This window comes from Rhipicephalus microplus, chromosome 5, assembly GCF_043290135.1.
Source record: "Rhipicephalus microplus isolate Deutch F79 chromosome 5, USDA_Rmic, whole genome shotgun sequence".
NCBI classification, from domain to species: domain Eukaryota; kingdom Metazoa; phylum Arthropoda; class Arachnida; order Ixodida; family Ixodidae; genus Rhipicephalus; species Rhipicephalus microplus.
In genome coordinates, this window is record NC_134704.1 from 8,425,859 (window position 1) to 8,448,941 (window position 23,083).

Genomic DNA, 23,083 nt, shown 5'->3' on the forward strand with positions numbered 1-23,083 from the left:
AGCCTGTCTGAGGCACCTCCACTGTTCACCCTGATTACCCAACTACGTGTTCCTATCTGTCGGCTCCCAGCTTGATTTTGGATTTGCTCAGTGAGGTAATTCAGAATACTGCTTTTACTGAAATAGCAGTGCTCATGTTCACTCTGCACTATTTAGGTGGATTGAATGTTTTGTACATATATTTTCTTTCTAAATGTTAGCATTCCCTTTTATAGTGCTCCAAATTTGATCTTTCATGACAAAAATTAGTTTTTTTCCTGTAACCTGCTCTAAATTTGGGTTTTAGTGCTCCAAAAGGGACATTTTGTTACTCCGATAATTGCTTCAAATTCTACTTTAGCTGTTGTACCCCTGCCTCTGAACCGAGTGACTCTACTGCTTCCGTCATGGTAGTGACACTGACCTTCCTGCCTTCGCAGTTCGAAGCTCCATAGCACAGTGACAGCTCATCCTCCGGAGCTCCCCATGACAGCTCAAATTGTGTGCCACGAGCCTTCTTGTCCTATCTCTTACGTGAACGTGGCGCTTCTGCCCACCCTCGAGGTCTCGCGCACATGCCTCGTGCCTTCTTACTCATAGCACTGTGGCGAAATCCTGCTATTTGTTCTATGCCATTTCTTGTAACTCGGAGCAATTTGATAAACTTGGTGGTTTACCTGAACTGCTTACAGTTGCATTTGCTTATAACAGTTTACATGACGGGAATGAATGGTATGACATAAGTAGGTGATTCAACTGTAAGCTTCCAGAGAGGGGGATGCAGGAAAATTAGTTTAAAGTGCTTTTAACACTGAAGCTATTCTAGCCAAGGATTATATCATGACCAAAAACTATTATCATCATTAACGGGTTTGCACACTGAATTTGGGCTACAGATGGATAGCGTATAGCAAGCGGGTGATCGAAAGACAGGGAAAGAGAGAAAATCTTGGCTAACAGAATTCTTGACGAGGCAGCGAGAATCTAACTTGCGTATTCACAATCCAGAAGCATGCATCCTAACCTGTTGGTTATCCAGGCACACTGACAGAACATGGCATAGCTTTGTATAGAAGTGTAGCTAAGGAGTAAGAAAGGGAAGTGAGGGTGGGGAGAAAGCATAGCATATAAAAAATGAGAGAAAGAAATGCAGGAAGGAAGGCATAGGGAAAGGGGGAAAAGAGGAAGCAAGCGAGAATTACAGTAGACTCTCAATAAACGGAAATCTGTCAAACGGAACTACTGCTTAAATGGAACTATTGTTTCTGCAATGCTTTGTTTTGGGCTTGTATTCTGCCCCTATGTTCACCTCTCACTAAACGAATTTCCTGATTTTCCTGGTCCCTTCAGGTTTAGTTTATTGAGAGTCTACTGTATATTGAGTGAGACAAATAAAGGAAAGAAAGAAAAAGAAAGCAACACTGTATACTCCCTTTAAGACGAACTCGAAGGGAACACGATCATGTGTTCGTCTTAATAGAAGTGCCCCCAGAAATAAAATGCTAGCATGCCAAGTACGTCCAAATATGTTACTTTAAAACACTGAATGGAGTATACGTGCAATGGGGAGGAGAGGAACAAGAAAAGCATTTATTTGGCTCAGCTTGATAAAAACCATGTTTTAAAGTAGGGCATTCACACTAATCAAAGGAGTACTCGATTTCGTGCGTTCATAATAAATATGCTGATGTATAAATTGCCGCCACATTTTAACAATAAAACCCTAAGCATGACCCTATTTTCAGAATTAGAAAAAGATAAAAAGGGCGAGACAAGCACAATTTTCTTCAAGGAATGAGAAATTTATTCTTCTGGCTGGTCTTTTTCTGAGAGGCTGTTCTTACCGGCTTTGCTATTACTTTTGGATACGCCTGCATTGCATACCTCTACATTGACTAAGCCAGTATACGCCAAGTTGCTTATGAAAGTCTGCAAGCTTTTCTTTGAGGTTCGTATATTTTGTTATTTTCAGCCCACAGTAGCTTTTTCTGAATGTAAGAAGCTGATAGTCTCCATTTACACTACTCACGATATCAAGCCTCAGGCACACAGAAAAGACATGACGCAGTTATATTTAGTGTGCAAAATGACCTTCCTTTGTTGTGCGCTTTCATAATGAAAGTGGTGCATCACAATTTGCTGCATTTCACTGGGAACAGATAGAAAGCACATAGCCCCTATAGTAAACAACGCAAACTGGTAGCTGGCGTGCTATCTCATGCCCCTGTCGTCTGCCGGAACCTTGATCCCGATCTGACAGCCGCTAGCGGTGCCTTTGCGGATGAACTTTGGCTGCTATCCAAGTAAGCAGTGCACCGTTTAGCGGCCAGGCGGGGGAGCTTTCCGAAGGCCACGATGCCGAGAGCGAACTCATGACGGCGACGCATGCGGCGGTTGCTGCGGTCCTGAGAAGGCGTGATACCAGACTCCCCCCCCTTTGGGAGAATCCGAACCGCTTTCAGCAGCGAAGAGCTACTGAAGGCTCAGCAAAGTGATTCGTTTCGAGTCTTGGAGAGATGGAGCGCCGTATAGTATGCTGCTTGCTCTGCAGTGGGCGTGAAAAGTGGGCTAGAAACAGTGTGTGTGAGTCCCCGGCATATTCATTTTGCTGGACCATGACGGGCTCCTGCTGAACTACATAGCCACCGTCGATAAGTCTGCGTATCCGTGTAAGGTGGCTATGCCCAAAAAATCTGAGGGCTGCTCTGTTGCGATTCTATCACAACGAACTCATGGCTGGTCACCTAAGTGGCTCGAAAGTTTTCGCAAACTGAGCAACATTGTGACCTGGTCCGGCATAAAGCGTGACATTTATCGCTATTGCCGTGCCTGCCACATCTGACAAACAGTGACACTGAGGGTCGGCAAGCCGCCCGGTGTTATGAACCGATTGTCAGTGAGCCTCCATGGCACGAAGTTGCTGAAAGATCCCCTTTTTGGGAAAACTCGGCCGTGCCCACATCGCAGACCAGAAACCCTTTGTCATGGTCTGACGAGCTCGTGCCAGCACCCAGCGGCACTTCGTGCAAGCAACGGGGCAGACCCGGGGCGGCGGACCACATTTGGACCCCACAACGGTATAAGCTGAGGAGGCAATCACCTTTGTGATTTTGAGCTGGATGGCGTACTTTTTCCACAACTGAAGGCCCTCAGTTTACTGTCTAGCCTCAGTATAGGTTAGCTTCTTTACGGCCTTTTCACGTAAAGAAGTTCACCCCACCCAGTTTTTTAAAGTGTTCCTTTGTATATTATGTTTTTATGTTTTTTTGGCCAGATATTGAGTGTAATTTTTGCTCTGTTTAACACTCTTTGTGCTGTATTTCGTCTACTGGCGAAGGGGGCTGTGAACTTGAACATTGGTGCTTATGCATGGTGAGAGGAACGAAGAATACTTTGTGCCTTCGCTCACGCGCAAGCTCTGGAGGGGTGTGTGCGTGCGTGCTTTTGTGCTTGTGTACATTCATGGCGCTTCTGTGCGTGCCCGGGAAGTGTGTGTCTCGTGTTTTCGTCCCATCAATGTCGACACCAGATGTTCGGGGCACTGACCTGCTGACGTCAGACAGTCCGGCTGTGCCCTACTCTCGGCCATCACCGCTCTCTGCGATCACCGAGAAGCCCTGCTGCCCCTTCCACTTTGGCTCCTGCGAGAGGCTAGCTAACAGCAGCTATATGATTGCTGCCTGCCAACACCAGGACACCTGGCAGCCAATTTCAGTTTGGCCTCCTTGATCTCTGGAGAGGCCCGACTTCTCAGTGACGTATCCCCGTTATCCATTGGGAAATTCGGGACCTCTGAGCTGCCACCGAAGTGGCCTTCGTCGGACCTGCAGCCCTATCATCGTTGTGAGCTACCAGTCAGCGCCTTCCGTGCCTCTGACCTTGCACACGGGCATCGCACTCAGTAAACATCACGCTTTGCAGCCCCTCCACACGGTGGACGCTATCCCGCCTCAGCACCACGAACACTAGCCTTACTTCTGTTTTGCAAACATGTTATAGTGTCATGTGCTTATTTTGTTATTAATGTTTCTCCTTCGACATCATTTCTTTTAGCAGTAGTTACAGGGCTGGACTGAGGTTAGCTGTTGCTCATAGAAGTGTCATTTTAACTGCATGGGTGACGTCTGGCTGCCTTTGCAGACTGGTAAAGGGCAAATTTAGATGAGAGGGTATAGGAATTGAGGCTAGCCCGCCACCATTGAGCGGGCTTTGCCACCTATTCCTGCCGTTCTCATGTCCAAACATGACTCTCCCTTCCTCCGCGATCTGTCGCACTGGGGGAACGGAGTGAGTTCTAACCCCTCTCACCCGGTAGTAAATGTCGACTGTGGCGCCATGCGCAAAGTTTCTCTGAACGTTTCGTGCACATGCGTCAGCAGTGAGAGATCTCTCCGGGACAGCTTAGGGTGAGCACTCATTTCTTTTCCGTTCGTCGGTGTTTACTATTTGGGGCTTGTCGGACTTCCCCAACGGTGCCTTGTGCCCGCGGCGAACGCTCACTTTTTGTGGTCCCTTTGAACGCTAGACCGAAGAGTGGTGCGGTGTCCTAGTGTGTGGTCAAACTACGCCGATCCGTACCTTTCGGAAGCCAGCGCGAGCAGAGTTTTTGCCTTCACACGAGCGACCAGGTCGTTTGTCCCATTGTCACTGTGAATCACTTTTAATCACGGAGACGTGTTCGCGGCATCCTGTGTAGTACTTCTCACCCGTGGCACGGATAAGCCCATTTGCTTTCCCGCCGCCCCTGTTGAAACGGGCTCTGTACTGCGTTTTCGGGGTTGCCGCAGGCAATAAAGTGTTGTGACCTTGAGCAGTACCGTGTTCTCACCACGGCGACAGTTAACGCTTGCCCTTCGGCTCGCTAAAACCGGACTTACGCGAGTGGCCATACTCCTCCGGGATATGTGTACACTACAAGGTAAAGATTGGACACATCTGACAACGCACTACAATTTTCATGAGTGTGATTCGTGCGTGAATAAGATGCAGGTTATCAGCAGAAGCGGGGACACCACGGCTTGAGAATTGTTGGAGGCATTCCTCATAAAACCACAAGCTTCCTCATGTATCAGTGATAGGTCAGTGTCTCTCTCGTGGGCAGAGAGAAAGTTTGTAGTTCACAGGTTTTGATTAGGGTGGCTTGCACTTGATGTGTGCCTAGTTTTTAGTGCATGTTTGTGCTTATAATAGTGATGCGATAGCTGTGCCAAAACGGGAAACCTGCTACCTTTCGCTACATTTCCTCCTTTCTGTGCCAAAACTGCACCTAATTACAAAATACTACTGAAAAACGGGCGCAGCGTGCCGCCGGCGACAATTCGAGGTTATTGGTGGCCCGTCCTGGGGGGGGGGGGGGGGGATATGGCCGGACGCTGCTTTATGGAAAGGCGCAGACAATTGGTTGGGCCCAGACTGGTGTAAATTAGCGTGACCCCCCCCCCCCCCCCCCAAAATGCACCTTGGACGGAACGGCTTGCTGCAAGCCGGTGTCTGAAGTTCCGAGCTAATCGTGTTCGGCAGGTGGATAGAAGACAGTAGTTCAAAACAGCTGAAAGCTAGAAGGGCGGTGAACTAGCAAACCAGCTTTAAACTTCTTTGTAACTTATTATCAACAGTCAACTCAGGTGTAGCACAAATATTAAGGTGACACGCGGTTTTGTATCGCGAAAAATGGCAAAAAAAAAAAAAAGATTTCTCAATATTAAGTTTTAAGTTTCTGCAACCCAAACCGTGCAGAAGTGCTTTGGAAAATTCGTTTCACCCTTCTAGGTAGTGAAAATATTTCTGTAAATCATGAAAAAACAGTTATTTTCAAGAAATTATAGCTTTGCAATGGCGCGGCTGCAAACCGGCTTTGTGGGCTCATCAAAAAGAGTATTTCTGTGTTCAAATTGCTCGCCTCAGCTGGCTCCTTCCTTTAAAAAACAAGAGCACAAAAAGCAAATGTTTTATTGTCGTTTTGAGGCCCCTGATTGATTGTGGCCGCTGTGTTGTCCCAGCTCGCCTCGCCATTGGCCCTATGCTCGCTCTGGGTGATTGTAATCTGCTGCTTGTGCGTTGAGAGGACATGGCTGTCGAGAGTCACTACTTTATGACGTGTTCACGGCTTGACGATCACTTAGAATATAATTATGCTTTAGTTAGGAACTGTAAGCGAATGCTCGATCAGATTACTATGAGCACAGTGCGTCACCGGAGTCGTCTTTAGGCCTAATTTTGCTGATGCAAGACGAACTTTGCGGGCGAGAACAACATGCTAGCGCACTCGTGGAAACATGCTTCTTCGTAGACAACGAAGCAGATCACTCACTAGCTCCTCGGAACCTCGGACGGGCATTTTATGTATTGGCAGCGAACCCCACAGTCAAGCTCGTCAACCCCCCCCCCCCCACTCCGCATCACTGCTAAGATTGCTCAGAACAGCGGCTAGCAGTTTCGTGCGATGGCACTCAAAAATACGATACCAAGCACAGTGCACGCCTATTTCTTTGTCATCGTAGCTACGCATTTCGCGCATGTCACCGAAAGCGGCCGCCAAGTGCATCCACGCCGGCTGTACTGTTCACGCGGCCGCGCACTTCACGGTCATATGGAATGCTGTCAATAAGCTTTCGTGATGCGATTTAGATGTGCTTGGAGCCGTGCTTGGTATCGCCGCGAGCCTCTGTGAATGTTCTGACACAATGAAAGCCTCGTAGATCAGCGTTTCCACGACCCCTAAATACTGAAGCTTTTCTGGCGACTGCCGTGCTCACACCACGTACTGGATTGAGACTCGAGCGCATCAGTAGTGCCAGTCTTTGCTTGGTGAACGAAAAATACGACTCTCTGCAGCCCTTGACAAGATGTCAGGCAAGAAGACAACCAACTAGACAACAAATCTTCTGCAATAAAAAAAATTAGTGTTGCTAGTCTTCAATAAAAAATTCTATGGTGATTTATTTGTTCTTCAAATAATAAATGCTCTTCTGCATTATTTCAGCAGCCAGAATGTTGCACTAATTCGTAGTTGGTTGTATCCCATATTAAAAAATGTACTGGAAGGTTTGAGATTAGTTTGGGGTTATATACTGTGATGTCATACAAACATCTCCAAACATCCATTATTGCACAGACCTTCTTTATTCGAAAGGGTTACTCCTTAGTTCACTGCTGTGCTTCACACAGTCAGTGTCCCATTTGGTAGTGAGCCTTAAGCTGCTCCAAAAGTCGTTTTTCTCCCATCAAAATGCATTTTCAGCAGCTCCTAAATAACCTTTTCCTGCTCCAAAATGCAGTTTTTGTTGCTCCAAAAATCTGCTCCAAAACAGCTCAAGTCAATCACATCACTGTTATAAACAGTCTAAATTTTGCACCCCTACTGACCTGTTTTCTCATTTTTTTTAGTTGCACAAGAACAGCCATGTTTTCGTGGTCTATGTAGAATCATGAGCCGATTAGCCCAGTAAAGTACTTCTATACGAAGGCCATGTGAACCGTTCTGCAGTTAACATGTGAATGTTGCTGCCCGTGATTTGGCTAGATTGGCTGCACTATAGGCTCGCTTTATTAGTGGCTTTCAGTGACCCAAGAACATGAATGTTCACCGAGAAGCGACAGTGGCAGCAGGTATTTTCAGGTGCACACAAGCAAACAAGTATGACATAACCAAATTTATGCAGAGAGCAGTTTGAATTTGGTGGCATTAAGGCATATTGAAGACTTAATTGGCCAAGCAAAAGCTTGCAATGTGAATCAACCAAAAATCTGATTTATCACTAGTGCACTTAATTCAAGACATATAAATTTTCTATGTTTTAAACAATGTCTAGCTGTACCAACTATTACGATGTTTCTTTATTCATGAAATATCAACCAACATCAATAGAGCAGTCACTTTTAATTAATAAGCAGAAACCTCACATTACGATTTATAGTGGCTCAGTAAACAGAATGACTGCTTTCAGTAGCTTAACTTTGTTTGATTACCTGTACTAAGTATTTCTGCCATTATTGCTAGAGTAAAGTACGGTTAAACTTCTTGCAAGTTTTTAGCATCATTAATGCCTATAAAACTCATAAAGTGGCTTTCCACAGTTGTGTAACACTGAAACGCAGTGAATTTGGGCATTTGTGAAGTTGGGCCATTGTAGTTACTGAGTTGTGTCTGTTGAATGCTGTGTGTTTAATAATAGGCACATGAGATAAGGGCATGATGCATACCTCACTAATTAGGTGCACTAAATAAACATTGTCTTTTTAGGAGCGCGATATCAGCAGCCCAGCCACTGTGATATTTTCAATGACCAAAGACGAGCGTAAGGATTTCTACCGCACTGTGGCCAAGGGCTTGAACCGGCCCCTGTTCTCGGTGTATCGCCGTGTCATCCGCATGTATGACAACAAGAACCACATTGGCAAATACAGCTCTGAAGAACTGGACCAAATCAAAGAGTATGTGGGCTTATTTTGATTTCTGCTTACTCCAAATAGTGTGCTGAGACGAGTGGTCTCTTAAAGGAGGACGCTGCTCCTCAAGGTTCTTCAAATTTTATATTGATGTTGATGAAGCCTGCTGAGTTCGTGTATATGTCAGTGCTGATTTCGAATAAGCAACCATTTTTTTCTGGTACAATATCTAGTTAAAAGTGCATTTATTGGTCGGCTGTGATAATCAATGACCTTTTCTTAATTAAAAATTATTTCACGTACTTGTCCACAGCTTTTTCTTGTACAGTCGATCTCTGATATGTTAAGCTCAAATTTGTCGGCTTATTGGCAATGCCGAACATTTGTGAAATCTCTTTGAACATCCAAAAACGAATGTCAAAATGAACATCACAATGTGAAATGTGCTCACATAGAAGCACTTGATCCATCTGTGTTGTCTTTACTTAGTTTCCATCGCACAAGCATACATAATGAAGGATAGAAGGGGAGTCTTTAAGGGCTCATTTTGCTTTGTTCAGCCCAATGTTAAGGAGAAATCAAGCCAAGGAAAGTGTAGTGGATGTCATTTGTGGTTATTATATATAAATCATGTAGGAACGTGCAAATATTCGAAATGCTTTTTGAATAGTTGCTATTTCATTTGATTCACACTGGAATTTCACTATTCAAACTTGCCAAAGACAAATACAGTCAATGTCAGATTAACAGAAGCCCCTTCAGATTTTTTGTTTGTTTGCTCCGATCTATCACATCTCGCATTATAGTGAAGCTGCCTTTCAGACTCTGCTGTGGACGCAAATGTATTGACTCAAGAAAATGCTGGTTCCAATATCGAGATGACAGGCTCAGCGAAACAGGAAGTTCATTTAATTGACAGTAGCCCCTTCAGATTTTTTGTTTGTTTGCTTCAATCTATCACATCTCGCATTATAGTGAAGCTGCCTTTCAGACTCTGCTGTGGACGCAAATGTATTGACTCAAGAAAATGCTGGTTCCAATATGGAGATGACAGGCTCAGTGAAACAGGAGGTTCATTTAATGTCATTTTTTGTTTGAAATCTGGGCAGAAAGTCTAAAAAATCGGAAGCCAAAGATTTTGATCACAAATGTTCTTTTATGTTGACGTCCTTAAGGAAGGTTAAACACTGAACTCAAAGGGAGCACACCCTTGTCTGCCAAATCAATTGGGCCTCCACTGAAGTTGAAGCAGAGGAGAGATGGAGGAAATAGTGTCTTTTCCTTTTACATTAAGGTGTTGTGACAATGCATCGGTTGCTCCAAACCACGTAAATAAATACAATTTGGCCTCTACATTGCCTCATTCTTGATAAAACAGCTATGGAGCACCATCCCTCCAGCACTTCACCAACCTAGCCAAGAGAAACACTATCATGTTCCTATCTCATAAAAAAAGTGAAAGATTCTCTGCAACCTTTTTTGTGTAATTTAACTTTGAAGTAAACGAAAAATAAACAAATATTTGAAAACTTGTCAAAAAATATTTTATCCGATTCACACTCAGACTTAATTTTTCAATTCACTGTGCTCCAAAAATTTTGCTATTTGCTCAGCTTTACAGAAATATGAAAAAATCGAAGTGGGCACGATGACAACTTGTCGTTGTGAGGGACCATACCTGCAACCTTCATATGAAATCTCAGATTATTAGTTGGCTGTTAGCTTGGCCAAAGATCCTGTGCTGCGCAGTGCCAACAAGCAAAAAAAAATGTTCCCAGTTTTCCTGCTGGAAAAGCAAAGCGAAAAAGAGTTTTGCTTGCTTTGCAGCTTGTTTTTTGCTTAGTCGCCATCTTGGCTTCAAGCACTGCTGATTAACACTCCCAGGTTCGAATGCACAGATAGATCCTATATAGTGTACAGGCCGCACCAATGACTACATGGTTAGAGTGTCCACTTTCAATTCGGGAGGTACATGGTGCGATTCCCAGTGCCGACCGGAACACACCGACCTGGCGCTCTGTTGTTTCTGTGTACTCATCTCGAAAAGTAGCCCCATAACGTTCTGCGAAGGCTCCTGGAAGGCTCCTGGGCGTATATTAATCCACCGCAGCCTTGGTGAAATAGTTGAGCATCCGCCGCTGCTGTGGGAGGAAGAGAATTGCTGCCACCAGGCACCTGTATAGGTACAAGCACACTTCTGGCCTGGTGCTCGGCAGAAGAGAAGCTCACAGTCGTTTGGAAGAGCACCCACCCTGTATGAAATTGGCAGCATGGAACCGCCAGACCTGAAATTAGGGTCATCCTCCTTTTTTTTCCTACTGATGCCGTAGCTCAATCAATACAGCATTGGACATGTTTTTCAAAGGTTGCAGGTTCATTTCCTGTTGGCAATTTGTTTTTTTTGTCCACTTGAATTTGTTCACAATAATATTGCTACAAATAATATCACCTATAATTTCCTTGGCTTGTCTATTCTCATTAACATTAACAACGTAAGGAAGAAAACTGGCTGACTGGGCTTTGCAACTCGTTTCTCCTGGCATTGCACTACATTGCATGTTTTTTATGCAGGGAAGTTCACATGCAGGGCATTGCAGTGGGGCTAGGGTTGTGTTTTTCATTCCAGTAGCAGTTATATTGCCACAGGAAATTACCATTGCTCCGCGCAACGCGGATGTCGGGAACCAGAGAAACGCTAACGGCTAGACTACGAGCGACGAAGCCAGCCGCAATGCACGAGCCGGCCCTGCATGCGCACGGCACTTCATTGAACAGCCAACACGTGTGAAGAAGAAGAGAACGAGGGTGCTCAAGGCAGAGGCTCACGAGGACTACCGACCTTGGATCTTCTTGATTGCTGTGCGTCTTTCACTTTGGGCACAAGTTCGCCCTTAATAAACCGTGTAAATAGAACATCCTTGTTGTGAGGCTGCTACATTCGTTACATTTTCTGGTGGAGGTGCGGGGTAGATGATTCCAAATCCCACGAGAGAGCTAAGTCCAAGCCCTGACCATCCGCAAGCCGTGGAGCTTACGCTGGTGCACCAACGTACCAGTCGCCGTATTTGAGGGGATTCACCAGAATTTGGATCACTTCCCCCTGTGCCAAGGGCATCAGCGGCGGAGACAAGAAACGCTACCACCATGACTAGCCAAATTGTACCATCACAGCTCATTGTCAGCCAACCTGTCATACCAAAGGTGTTCCATGGTGACCCGTTCGAGGACGCCGAAGACTGGCTGGATCATTTCGAGAGGGTGGCGAACATAAACCAATGGAACGAAGCAGGCAAGTTGCGCAACGTATACGTCTCTTTGGAAGACGCAGCACGAGTGTGGTACGAAAACCAAGACTCATCTTTGACGTCCTGGGAAGAGTTCCGGCGGCAGCTACTGTGTACCTTTGACAACAATGATCGCCGGGAAAAAGCAGAAGCAGCTCTTCGTGCACCGAATCAACGCACAAACGAGACTGTCGCTATGTACATAGAAGACATGCCCAGCCTGTTCAAGCGAGCTGATCCCAACATGACAGAAGACAAGAAGGTGCGTCATCTCATACATGGGGTAAAACAAGAGCTGTTCGCGGAACTCGTTCGCAATCTGCCGCGCACTGTTGCTGAGTTTCGGTCGGAAGCAACAACAATAGAAACGACGCTGCAACAGAGAGCCCGGCAATACAATCGTGACGTAGCCTGTACATCAGCAGGGGTCTTCTCGGCAAACGTTGTCGATAATCTTGACACTCTGCAGGAGCTCGTCCGGTCGGTTGTCAGGGGGGAACTACGCAAGCTGCAGCCACCCGCTTCACCGGAACTGTCTATTGCGGATGTTGTCCGAGAAGAAATTCGGCAGGCCATAAGGTAGTCGCATAGGGATGCACCACCGATATGACGCGCGGTAACTTATTCTGAGGTGCTCAGGCGGTCTGCTGTCCACTGTGCGCCTATCGAGACACCTGGTACTTACGCACCGACAACACGCAGCCCGCGCCATATCGTAGAGGCAACTCGCAGCGCACCTCTTTCGACAGAGACAAGACCTCGGAAAAGCAAAGTATGCCGAGATGCGGAACGTAGGTCCTTGTGCTTCTACCGTGGAGAGGCTGGCCATCTGTACCGGTTTTGCCGATATCGTCAAGCTGGTCTTCGAGGACTTGCGGTCAACGCACCGTGTCCGCGAAACGGCGGAAGGCCGTCCGACATTGAGGAATACTTGTGCTCACGTCAGAGCTTCGACCTGCATCGTTGTCATCAACCGCAGTCACCATTTCCTCTACGTTAGCGCTCGCCAAGCCCACGTTCCTTTCCAAACGCACCTAGGCATCGTTCGCCTAGTCCAAACCCGGGAAACTGAAGCGGGCGACCTGTGGAGGCGAGGCCGCTGGTGATTCGAAATACAAAGATCCTCCACTGCGACACCAGCGTGACGACAACGACAACTGTCTCCAGGTAAAGAAGTGCAGTAATGAGAAGATAACTTCAGACTTGCCGTTGGTAATTGACGGGCTAGAGCTCATGGCTTTAATCGATACCGGTGCGGATTACTTTGTGATAAGCTACGATTTAACGAAGTGCCTCAGGAAAGTTCTGACCGAATGGAGTGGACCTCAAGTATGTACGGCAGGCGGTCACCTTATTATGCCTCCCGGCAAATGCGCTGCAAGAGTTGAAATAGGTGGTTTTGCTTAAGCTGGTGACTTTGTTGTCCTGCCCGTATGTTTGAGAGAAGTTATACTCGGAAAGGATTTTCTGCTAGGAAATGGTGCCATTATTAATTTGCAGAGGTCCAGCGCATCATTTTCGACGGAACAAGCTATAAAGGTAGCTCGAGCAGACGAGCAATACACCACTCCACTGCGCATCGTCGATGATGATGTGACTGTACCGCCGCAGAGCAGTGTAATGGTTCTAGTCAGAAATGATACGTTTGGTGACTACGAAGGTGTGGCAGACAGCAACATGGATGTTTTCCTGAAAAGAGGTGTTTGTTTGGCACGAGGGATTATCCAGCTATGAAACGGGTACGCAGACATCCTCCTAACAAATTGTGGGAACGAATTCCAGCACATCGCAAAGGGGACAGCCATAGTCTTTCTTCATGAGGTTTGTGAAGCCACAGAAATATGCAGCCTTGAAACAACGTCAACGGATATGAAACCAACATCTGATGTCTTCGACGTAATATCCGTAAATCCTAACCTTTCAGTGATCCAACGTCAAGAGCTATAGGACCTTGTACGGGAATTTGGCAGCTGTTTCTCCAATAGTTCAAAGGTACGACGCACGACCATTGCAAAACACAGGATCGTAACAGACGAGACAACCAGGCCGGTACGCCAGCAACCGTACCGCGTTTCATTAAAAGAAAGGGAAGTTATCAAGAATCAAGTACAGGGGATGCTTGAAGATATGTTATTCAACCTTCTAGCAGTCCGTGGGCATCTCCTGTAGTACTTGTCAAGAAGAAGGATAGCACGCTAAGGTTTTGCGTCGACTACCGGAAATTAAATGCTGTGACTAGACGGGATGTATATCCCCTCCCGCGTATTGAAGACACATTAGGCAGACTTCGGTGTGCCAAGTTCTTCTCATCACTAGATCTGAAAAGTGGATACTGGCAGATCGAAGTTGATGAACATGATCGCGAGAAGACTGCTTTTGTTACCCCGAACGGACTCTATGAATTTAAGGCTCTCCCTTTTGGTCTCTGTTGTGCGCCGGCAACGTTCTAACGCATGATGGCCACTGTACCTTCCGGATTGAAGTGGCAGTGTTGCTTAGTGTACCTTGACTATGTGGTCATCTTCGCCGCTACATTCGAGGAGCATATCAAGTGCCTGCGAACAGTGTTAGAAGCAATCCGTTCGGCAGATTTAACCATCAAGCCAGAGAAGTGCCAATTCGGTTTCGAAGAGCTTTGATTCCTTGGGCACGTTGTCAGCACCCATGGTGTGCACCTTGATCCCGAAAAGACAGCCGCCGTTGCAAGGTTCCCGGTGCCAGCAGACAAAAAGTCAGTACGAAGATTCCTAGGTCTCTGTGCTTACTATAGACGATTTGTCAGAAATTTCTCGCAGATTGCAGAACCCTTGACGAAACTTACGAGAGCAGATGTACCTTTCCAGTGGGAAACCGACCAACAAAGCGCCTTCAACGAATTAAGAAAACGGTTGCAAGAGCCCCCAATTCTTTCTCATTTCGATGAAACAGCTGACACAGAAATACACACAGACGCCAGTAACATCGGCCTATGATGCATCCTAATACAGTGGCAGAATGGCGAAGAAAAAGTGATAGCATACGCCAGCTGGATTATACGCCAGCTGGAGCAGGCGGAGACCAATTATTCCGCCACAGAGAAAGAATGCCTAGCCGTCGTCTGGGCCATCAGTAAGTTTCGGCCTTACTTGTATGGTAGACCATTCAAGGCAGTCAGCGATCACCATGCCCTTTGCTGGCTCGCCAACCTCAAGGACCCGTCCGGACGACTAGGAAGGTGGAGCCTCAGACTGCAAGAATTTGACATAACTGTGGTATACCGATCTGGCAGGAAACATACCGACACCGACTGTTTGTCAAGGGCACCTGCAGACACAGCACTATCAGATGAAGAGGACTTTTCATTCGTGGCTGTTGTCGAGACTTCTCAGATAGCCGAATTTCAACATGCGGACGAAGAATTGCTCCCGCTCATCAAACACCTGAAAGGAGCTGACGTACAAGTACCTCGTATATTTTCTCGAAGCCTCGCATCGTTCTGCCTCCGAGGAAATGTCCTCTACAAGAGAAACTTTAAGCCCAACCGTGAAAAGTTTGTGCTTGTCGTTCTCGCAACTATGCGGCAAGAAATATTACAAGCGTGCCACGATGAGCCTACGTCTGGACATTTGGGGGTCACTCGAACGCTTGCACAAATCAGTCTGCACTATTATTGGCCCGAGCTATTGTCTTCAGTACAGCGCTATGTTAGAACATGCCGCGAGTGCCAAAGGCGGAAAGCGTCTTGTGCTAAGCCAGCGGGCCTTCTGCACCCGATAGACCCACCGAAAGCACCTTTCCAACAAATGGGAATGGACCTCCTTGGACCATTCCCGATATCTTTACTTGACAAGAAGTGGATCGTTGTAGCGACTGATTATTTGACGAGATACGCGGAAACAGACTCCTTGCATCGAGGAACGGCAGCTGAGGTCGCCAAATTCTTTGTACAGAGCATAGTGCTACGACATGGCGCTACGTCTGTTGTAATCACCGATCGCGGACCGGCTTTCACAGCAAAACTCATGGAATGCCAGCTGAACATGACCCACACTGTTGACAGGAAAACTACCGCATATCACCCTCAAAGCAACAGCCTGACTGAACGCCTTAACAGAACTCTAGCTGACATGATATCTATGTATGTGGACATGGAACACAAAAAGTGGGACGAAATTTTACCATACGTCACCTTCGCCTATAACACCGCCGTACAAGAGACTACCAAGATTGCCCTGTTTCAACTAGTTTACGGTCGTGTAGTTACCACAGCACTGGATGCTATGTTACCTATAGATCAACATGACTACCCTTCTGATCTCGATGACTATATAGAGAGAGCGGAAGAGGTCCGCCAATTAGCAAGGTACCTAATATGTCACCAACAACGAATCGATGCTGATCGCTACAACCGAGGAAGACGTGAAACACGGTATGAAATTGGTGACAAAGTGTGGATATGGACCCCAGTACGATGACGAGGCCTGTCTGAAAAACTCATTTGTCGATATTTCGGTTTTTACGAGGTAGTACAGCAACTCAGCGACCTCGTTTATGAAGTCAAGCCTACAGAACATGGGCATTCCAAACGACGCAACCCCACCGAACGTGTACACATTGTGCGCATGAAACCGTACTATGACTGGTACGAAGACTAGCCACCCCACTTGCTTGCTGTACAACCATTTCACTCTTGCCAACCTTCCGAGACGGGAACGCTGCATACATTATCATCGAAAGCATCGGGGCGATGCCTCTTGAGAGGGGGGATAATGCCACAGGAAATTACCATTGCTTCGCGCAACGGGGAGGTCGGGAACCAGAGAAACGCTAACGGCACTACTACGAGCGACGAAGCCAGCCGCAATGCACGAGCCAGCCCTGCATGCGCACAGCACTTCATTGAACAGCCAACACGTGTGAAGAAGAAGAGAACGAGGGTGCTCAAGGCAGAGGCTCACGAGGACTACCGACCTTGGATCTTCTTGATTGCTGTGCGTCGTTCACTTTGGGCACAAGTTCGCCCTTAATGAACCGTCTAAATAGAACATCCTTGTTGTGAGGCTGCTACATTCGTTACAATATGAACATTCCAGGCTTATCATCACGAATGGTATTGGCATTGCTGTAAGGCTCTGTAAAAAGTGCTGGAGTGATAACATCACTTTATGTTTACCATAAGGATGTTTACCATAAAGAAACTACTAACAGAAAAATTGTTCACAGCATACACTAGTTTTCAGTCATAAAACAGGGCACATAAAATAGATGAAGTTTGTGCCACCAGGTGGTGCCACAGGCTATTTTTCGCAATTTTTTATGAAGAAATAAAATTATAACTGCACTTTTCACGAGAGAATAGGGTTGGCTTGAGTCACCGTAAGGGACAATCTTTTCATTCATGCAGTCATCCAATTTCATGTTGTAGGCAATTGCCGGTCTCTTTAAAGTTAATGCTAGTAGATTGGAAGAAAGGCCTTTATGTGCGGAAATGAGGAATTGGTTCTTAGGTAGCTACTGTTTTCTAAAGTGCCCTTCATATGTGATGCTAACTAAAAGCGTGGCACTGCCAACGCAAAAGTAGTTTTCTTTTTTTGTTTTTGCACCCGTGCATGCCCATGGCGGCAAGAATGGCGGCAAGAATGGCGGCAACACCAGCTCATGAGGCGCAGGCCCGCCTGCCCGCCTCGCGGTCACCCTTGGCTAATCACAAGCGCTCGCTCTCGCCTGCTGCTTCGTATGCGCTGCCGCCGCTTCGCGCTTCATCATCGGGGGGGGGGGGGGGGGGGGGAGAACTTGTGGAAAATGCATGCTCGCACCGAAATCCAAGGCGAAATTCCTAGATTGTCTGTGGAAAAAATTCCTTATATCGAAGTTGTCTTCCTCTGTTACTTTGTAACATAGAGGTCACAAGTACATGTGCTTTTATGGAGCAACGACTGTGAATAGAGAAACTTCGTTACATTGAGGAGTTTATTATCTGGAGGTTCGTTATAAGCAAGTTTAAGTGTACAATTTCTAGACATTTTTCTTACATTTTAGAACCACGTTTGCTGGCACTGTTTTTCAAGATCTTTAAAACCACTGCACTCAAACCTTGTTATAACGTAACGGGATATGACGAAATAGTGGATATAACAAAGTAAGTGAAATTCTCTTTGAAAGCTCCATTGAGAATCATGCAACTTAAACTCGTTGTAACGAAGTAAAATTGACTGGTAGATGAATATAACGAACCGAATTAGTCGATCAAATAGTCTATTAAAAAAAACTACCATTGTGTTAAGTATATAGTTTTCTGCTGAGTTTTACGCTCGTTTGGTGCGGCTCTTTCAAAACTCCCACGCCGACCTTACAGCCACGCCACATGCGGCCGAGAGAGTCGTCCTTCTCATACAGCCAGTGGAGAGGATTGAGGAAGCGCTCAGTAGGTCTTTTCACGGAGAAGCGCCGCCGCCGTGCAAAGCGATTTCCCTCTCACTTAAGAAAACACATGACGGGGAAGCTTCAGAAGGCTGTTTGCCTTGCAGCGAGTCAATCGATTTCGCAGGCAGTTTGCAAAGCATAGTAGGGCGTGGCTAAGTCCAGCGCCAACACTCTCTAAAGACGGCGACAACAAATGCGTCTCCACTGCCTCCCTCGGCACTGAGAAAGGAGGAGCGTCTCCACGCAGAGAAAAGCAGATCGGCATTAGAGAGAGAGCCAACTTTCTGCGATAGCTTTCTTTTTTTAGGGGCGAAGTTCCTTAGGGCGTGGGCTGTGCGTCCCCTGTAGCCTGTATGTAGCCACCTCTAGTTTAGTTCTTGCAGTGTTCACTAGATGGCGGTACCGTCCCCTGTATGTAGCCACCTCTCGTTTAGTTCTTGTAGTGTTTACTAGATGGTGGTACTTGTAGCTGATGATGAAAAGATGCAAGATGTTATAAACTAGAAAGCGGTACTTGTAGTTGATGAAAGACGCGAGATCTTATAAAGTAGGAATGATGTCACATATGGCGCGTGTCATTGGTTGAAGGCAATCGTTCGATTTAGTGCGGCGACGTACGCTAGGGGGAGCGATGTAATAAAATTGAGTGGGCAAAATGTACAGAGGATTCATGGTTTACCAGGTTTACCTCCGGAGCTTCGCCCACTCATCATCATTCACTTCGTGGATATGGCGGAATTTTTTTCTCTCTCTCTCTGCGTGCGGCCTTGAAAGGAGAAGGGTCTATTACGTGCAGAGACAGAAAAGGGAGAAGCGTGGCACAGGCGCATCGCGGGTAGGCATTTGAGAGAAAGCAAACAATCCCCCCCAGTCTTTTTTTCCCTTTTCTTCTTTTCCTTCTTCGCCCATAGTGTTGAGAGGTGCCGCCGTGGGATTGGGCATGGTGCTGAGAGCATTTTTGAAGAGTGGTATAATCGAATTAATCGTCGCAAGTGCTTGCTCGTTTCAATTACAGGGCATTTTCGCCCATTGGAATACACATAGCTTCGATGGGACCACATCGTGAGTTCGAATTAACCGGAAGTTCGAATTAAGCGTGTTTGAATTAATGAGATTTGACTGTGTTTACTTTCTGTCGCACGCGTGGTCGCATAGTGGTACATCGGGCCGCAGGGCGTTTTCCTTCTTTGCATGCTCATAGGTGTGCGCTCATCTGAGCATACATAGCCACAAACTCTTATAATCGATATAACAAAATAATGTATATAATAAAATAATTGTGGTTTCCCTTCAACTTCATTATAACGAGGTTTGACTGTATTAAATTTCTTGTCAGAACACTCGAAGGTTGTAAAAAACAGTATAACCATGTCTTGCCTAAAGTCGGCCCTCACAAAGTCCTGTGAGCACAAAGTGAGTGATAGCTTTAGCATGCAGGTTATGCGTCTTTAGGTTATCTTTTTGATGTAGTGGTCACTGTCGCTGAATGGTTAAAGAAATTCGTTAGGTTAAGCCCGAGCATGGTTGCAGGAAGAGAGAGGAGGAAACGTACCGTAGGTATACCAGACATTCATTGCATTTTCGTAGGCTAAAGAAAGTAGGAAATGGATACGGCCTTATTGTTGCTTTTGTGGCTGTCAATAAGCTAGCAAAGATTTGTATTTTGCATAGGCATGTGCAAATAAGTTTTTGTGTCGTCCTTCTTTTCTGCCTTCGTGCGCGCCTGACTTTCTTCTTCTGTGCATGTTTGCAGGCCCTGTCTTTCAAAAATGAATACGTGAAGATTTTATGTTATATCTGCACCACAGTTATATCACGATATCGCATCACTTTATGCTGGGTGATATTAAAAGGGTTTGGGGGCATTTGTCTTATTCATCTTCATATACCACGTATCCACATTTATTTGCACAAACTTTTACTTCCCTGCAGGCTACGAGCAGCCCACGGGAATGACTGGAGATTTATTGGAAGTAAATTGGGTCGGAGTGCAGCATCTATAAAGGACAGGTGCCGACTCATGAAAGAGAACTGTCGTCAAGGTAATGCATTGCAAGTCACATTTACTTGCACTCCGATGTTTAATGCAAAAGAAGCCTGTTACTGCTTGTGTAAGTACTATTCCCCTCCTGAATTTGGGTCTGTTAACGTAAGTGAAAAAACAAAACAAAATCACAGCATATTCATGGAGTGAATGACGATAAGTGGGGCAAAGCGTGGAGGGTTTCATTGCTAAACCGTGAATCATACCTGAATATCGCCCACTTCATCATCAAAGACGTGACAAACAATGTATATATTTATACAAAAAATTTTAATATTCGTAAGTGGTAGCTATACGTCGCTTCCGTTCCCCCTTCATTATAACGGCTTTAGGGTCCGTGATGGGGTGGATCGGTGATGGGGTGTAGTGTTTACAAGGTTGAAGTAGTGGACAGTTTGCAAAGGTGGAACTATAGGCGATCACGTACAAATAAGGGATAAACAGACCCACGCCTTTAGGAGCTTTGCCCCTAATATTAAACTTTTATTTGCGCTTTGACTGTCTTTTTTCACTGTACACTGTACACACTTGTATTGTTATTCCTTTCACTTTGTTTATTGCTTATACAGTCCATAGTTAGCGAAAACTTCTGAGGCTTGAAATGTTAGAATTGTCATATAGTATGTGTCCCAACCTCTCCCAGATTGTTATATTACATTTTTCTGGTTTCCCTCATTATTCTAAGCCTCTTCACCGCTTCCCAGTGTTAAATTATGGAAACATTATTTACTTTTTTTATTGTAAATAAATAAATAAACCAAATTTGGAAACAACTAATTACCTACCCCGACAATACTCTGGCTTCTATCTTCTCTGAAAATGGTTGGCGCCTCAGCTTCGTTGTTTTCCTTCGGCACTGTGCTGTTGCGTTCCCTAGCGAAGGCTGCCTAGAATTGCTAGACGAGTACGGCAACGTCTACGGCTCGCGGGTGAGCCAGCTGTTCTCGTGTACGACGGTCACAACTATCGGAAAGCAGTTTGTAGCCCACTCTACTCACCGGAGCTTGCCAAGTCAAGAATTAGACGTGCCTGACAGAATAAGGTGGTTTATTGCTAAATTATCGCTTTATGTTCACGTTTTGCGCGGAGTAACCTCATCTTTGGCCAACTTTTTTTCGCTACGGTCGCAGTCGGCCGACCCGCACTGCTGCAAAGGATACTCGTGCGCATGTATTCTCACGTTCCTTCCTTCAAGTTTTGTTATTGCCCCGTTACACTATGATCAGCGCAAACTGCGTCTACAGTGTTAGAGAAGCTTCGAGGCAGTAGTAGTTTTCTTAAGATTGCACCCACTTCGTGAACCTTTCAGATTATTCTGGAACTTGCATTGCTGCCAGCGATAACGCTAGAATGTTCGATGGCAAGTGTATAAATGCCTACATGCTTCGCTGCTTGTCAGTTGATCAACAGCCGACGACCTGCTCGCCACTATTAGTGCCAGCTTCTTGCTGTAATCTGACTTTCATTTTACGTGGCCACAAGTTCGGCCCTAAGTAACTGTTTATTTATTATTCGACCTGCAGTCTGCTTCCTTTGTTCATGTCACGACCCTGTGACAGTATTGTGACACACATGAAAATAATTACTCAGAGGTGCTTCATCTAGATAAATAGCGAGACAAATTAAAATTTCACTATTACATTATGTTCAGTACCCCAAACTTACCATATCTGCAGAAGAAAACAGCCTGTCGTCGTGATTATCCGGCCGATTCATGCCGTTGCTCTCGAATTCAGAGGATTAAACGTGAAGTGCAAAGCTGCAAGTGTATTATAGATTCACAATATGAACTGTAATGAGGCTGCAAATGGCACACAGGCGCTGTATAAGCAAGTATCTCAGCACGTTTGCTCATAATCGGCACAAAAGTTTTGCTTTTCCAGCTCGTCTATCATATGGAGGCCGTGATGTCGGCTGGCGCATCTGAAATGCCGCACTCGCACAACTCGCCTCCTTCTTGCTGGCACTCGTTGCGCATGTGCGAGCCGCCATAGCATCTCCACCGTTGTGAGGAGAACTGCTTTACTCTTCCATACTTTCAGCTTCACAAAATGTGACTTAATGGCCTCTTATTTCATGTACTATTCTCCTTTCAGCGGCCGTCAGAAGGAGAATAGTACATGAAATAACATTATGATAGTGGCAGATTACAGGTTGAGAAAACATGAAAGTGTGTACCTAAATTTATTGGAATTTCGCTCATTTACTATTTGTTCGGGCAATGCATTCCATACCTCAATAGCAGTTGGTAGGAAGGATTTGTTGAATGCTTTAGTGTTATCATGTAAGCACTGAACAGTGAGGTTATTAAACAGACGGTGTGAAGTGCGGTCGGGCGGAACAAAAATATTATCTCTGAGGTGAGGGAATTTATATTACAGTTTGTGAAAAAGAAATAGTTTTAAAATCTGACGGCAAATAGATAGATTGTTGAATGCTTTAGTGTTACCATGTAAGCGCTGAACAGTGAGGTTATTAAACAGACTGTGTGAAGTGCTGTCGGGCGGAACAAAAATATTATCTCTGAGGTGAGGGAATTTATATTACAGTTTGTGAAAAAGGAATAGTTTTAAAATCTGATGGCAAATAGATAGACTAGGTATGCTGAGAGAAGATTTTATGGTAGTGATACTAGTGTGCCAGTCATAGTTTGAAGTATTGAAACATGCCGCACGATTTTGTACTGCTTCAATAGAGTCAATAAGACAAGTCTGGTGAGGGTTCCGAATCACTGAGGCATGTTGAAGTTTTGTCCGAATGAATGTTTTGTGACTGAGTTTGCGCACAGGGATTAATGCTAGAAAGAATGACCGCTTGAGGAGGCCAAGTGATTCGGAGCAGTCTTTTATAAGATTTGTTATGTGCATAGTTCATGTGAGTTGATCAATAATTGTAACTCCGAGGTAATGGTAACAGGCGACTTGGGTGAGCACTGAAGATTTGAGAGAGTACTGGTAATTCAAGGTTGCGTGCTTCCAGGTAACAC

The 23,083-nt window shown here is 45.6% G+C and overlaps 1 protein-coding gene across 5 annotated transcripts in view; it reads left to right on the top strand.

Moving 5' to 3' along the window:
- Window positions 1–23,083, top strand: part of LOC119175049 (cyclin-D-binding Myb-like transcription factor 1) — an 83,949-nt gene that overhangs the window by 15,817 nt on the left and 45,049 nt on the right. For all 5 annotated transcript variants that reach the window (XM_037426226.2, XM_037426225.2, XM_075894801.1 and 2 more), the window contains exons 7-8: window positions 8,222–8,412; window positions 19,986–20,095. In XM_037426226.2, the coding sequence (XP_037282123.1) occupies window positions 8,222–8,412; window positions 19,986–20,095 (301 nt within the window). The remainder of the gene's footprint in view (window positions 1–8,221; window positions 8,413–19,985; window positions 20,096–23,083) is intronic.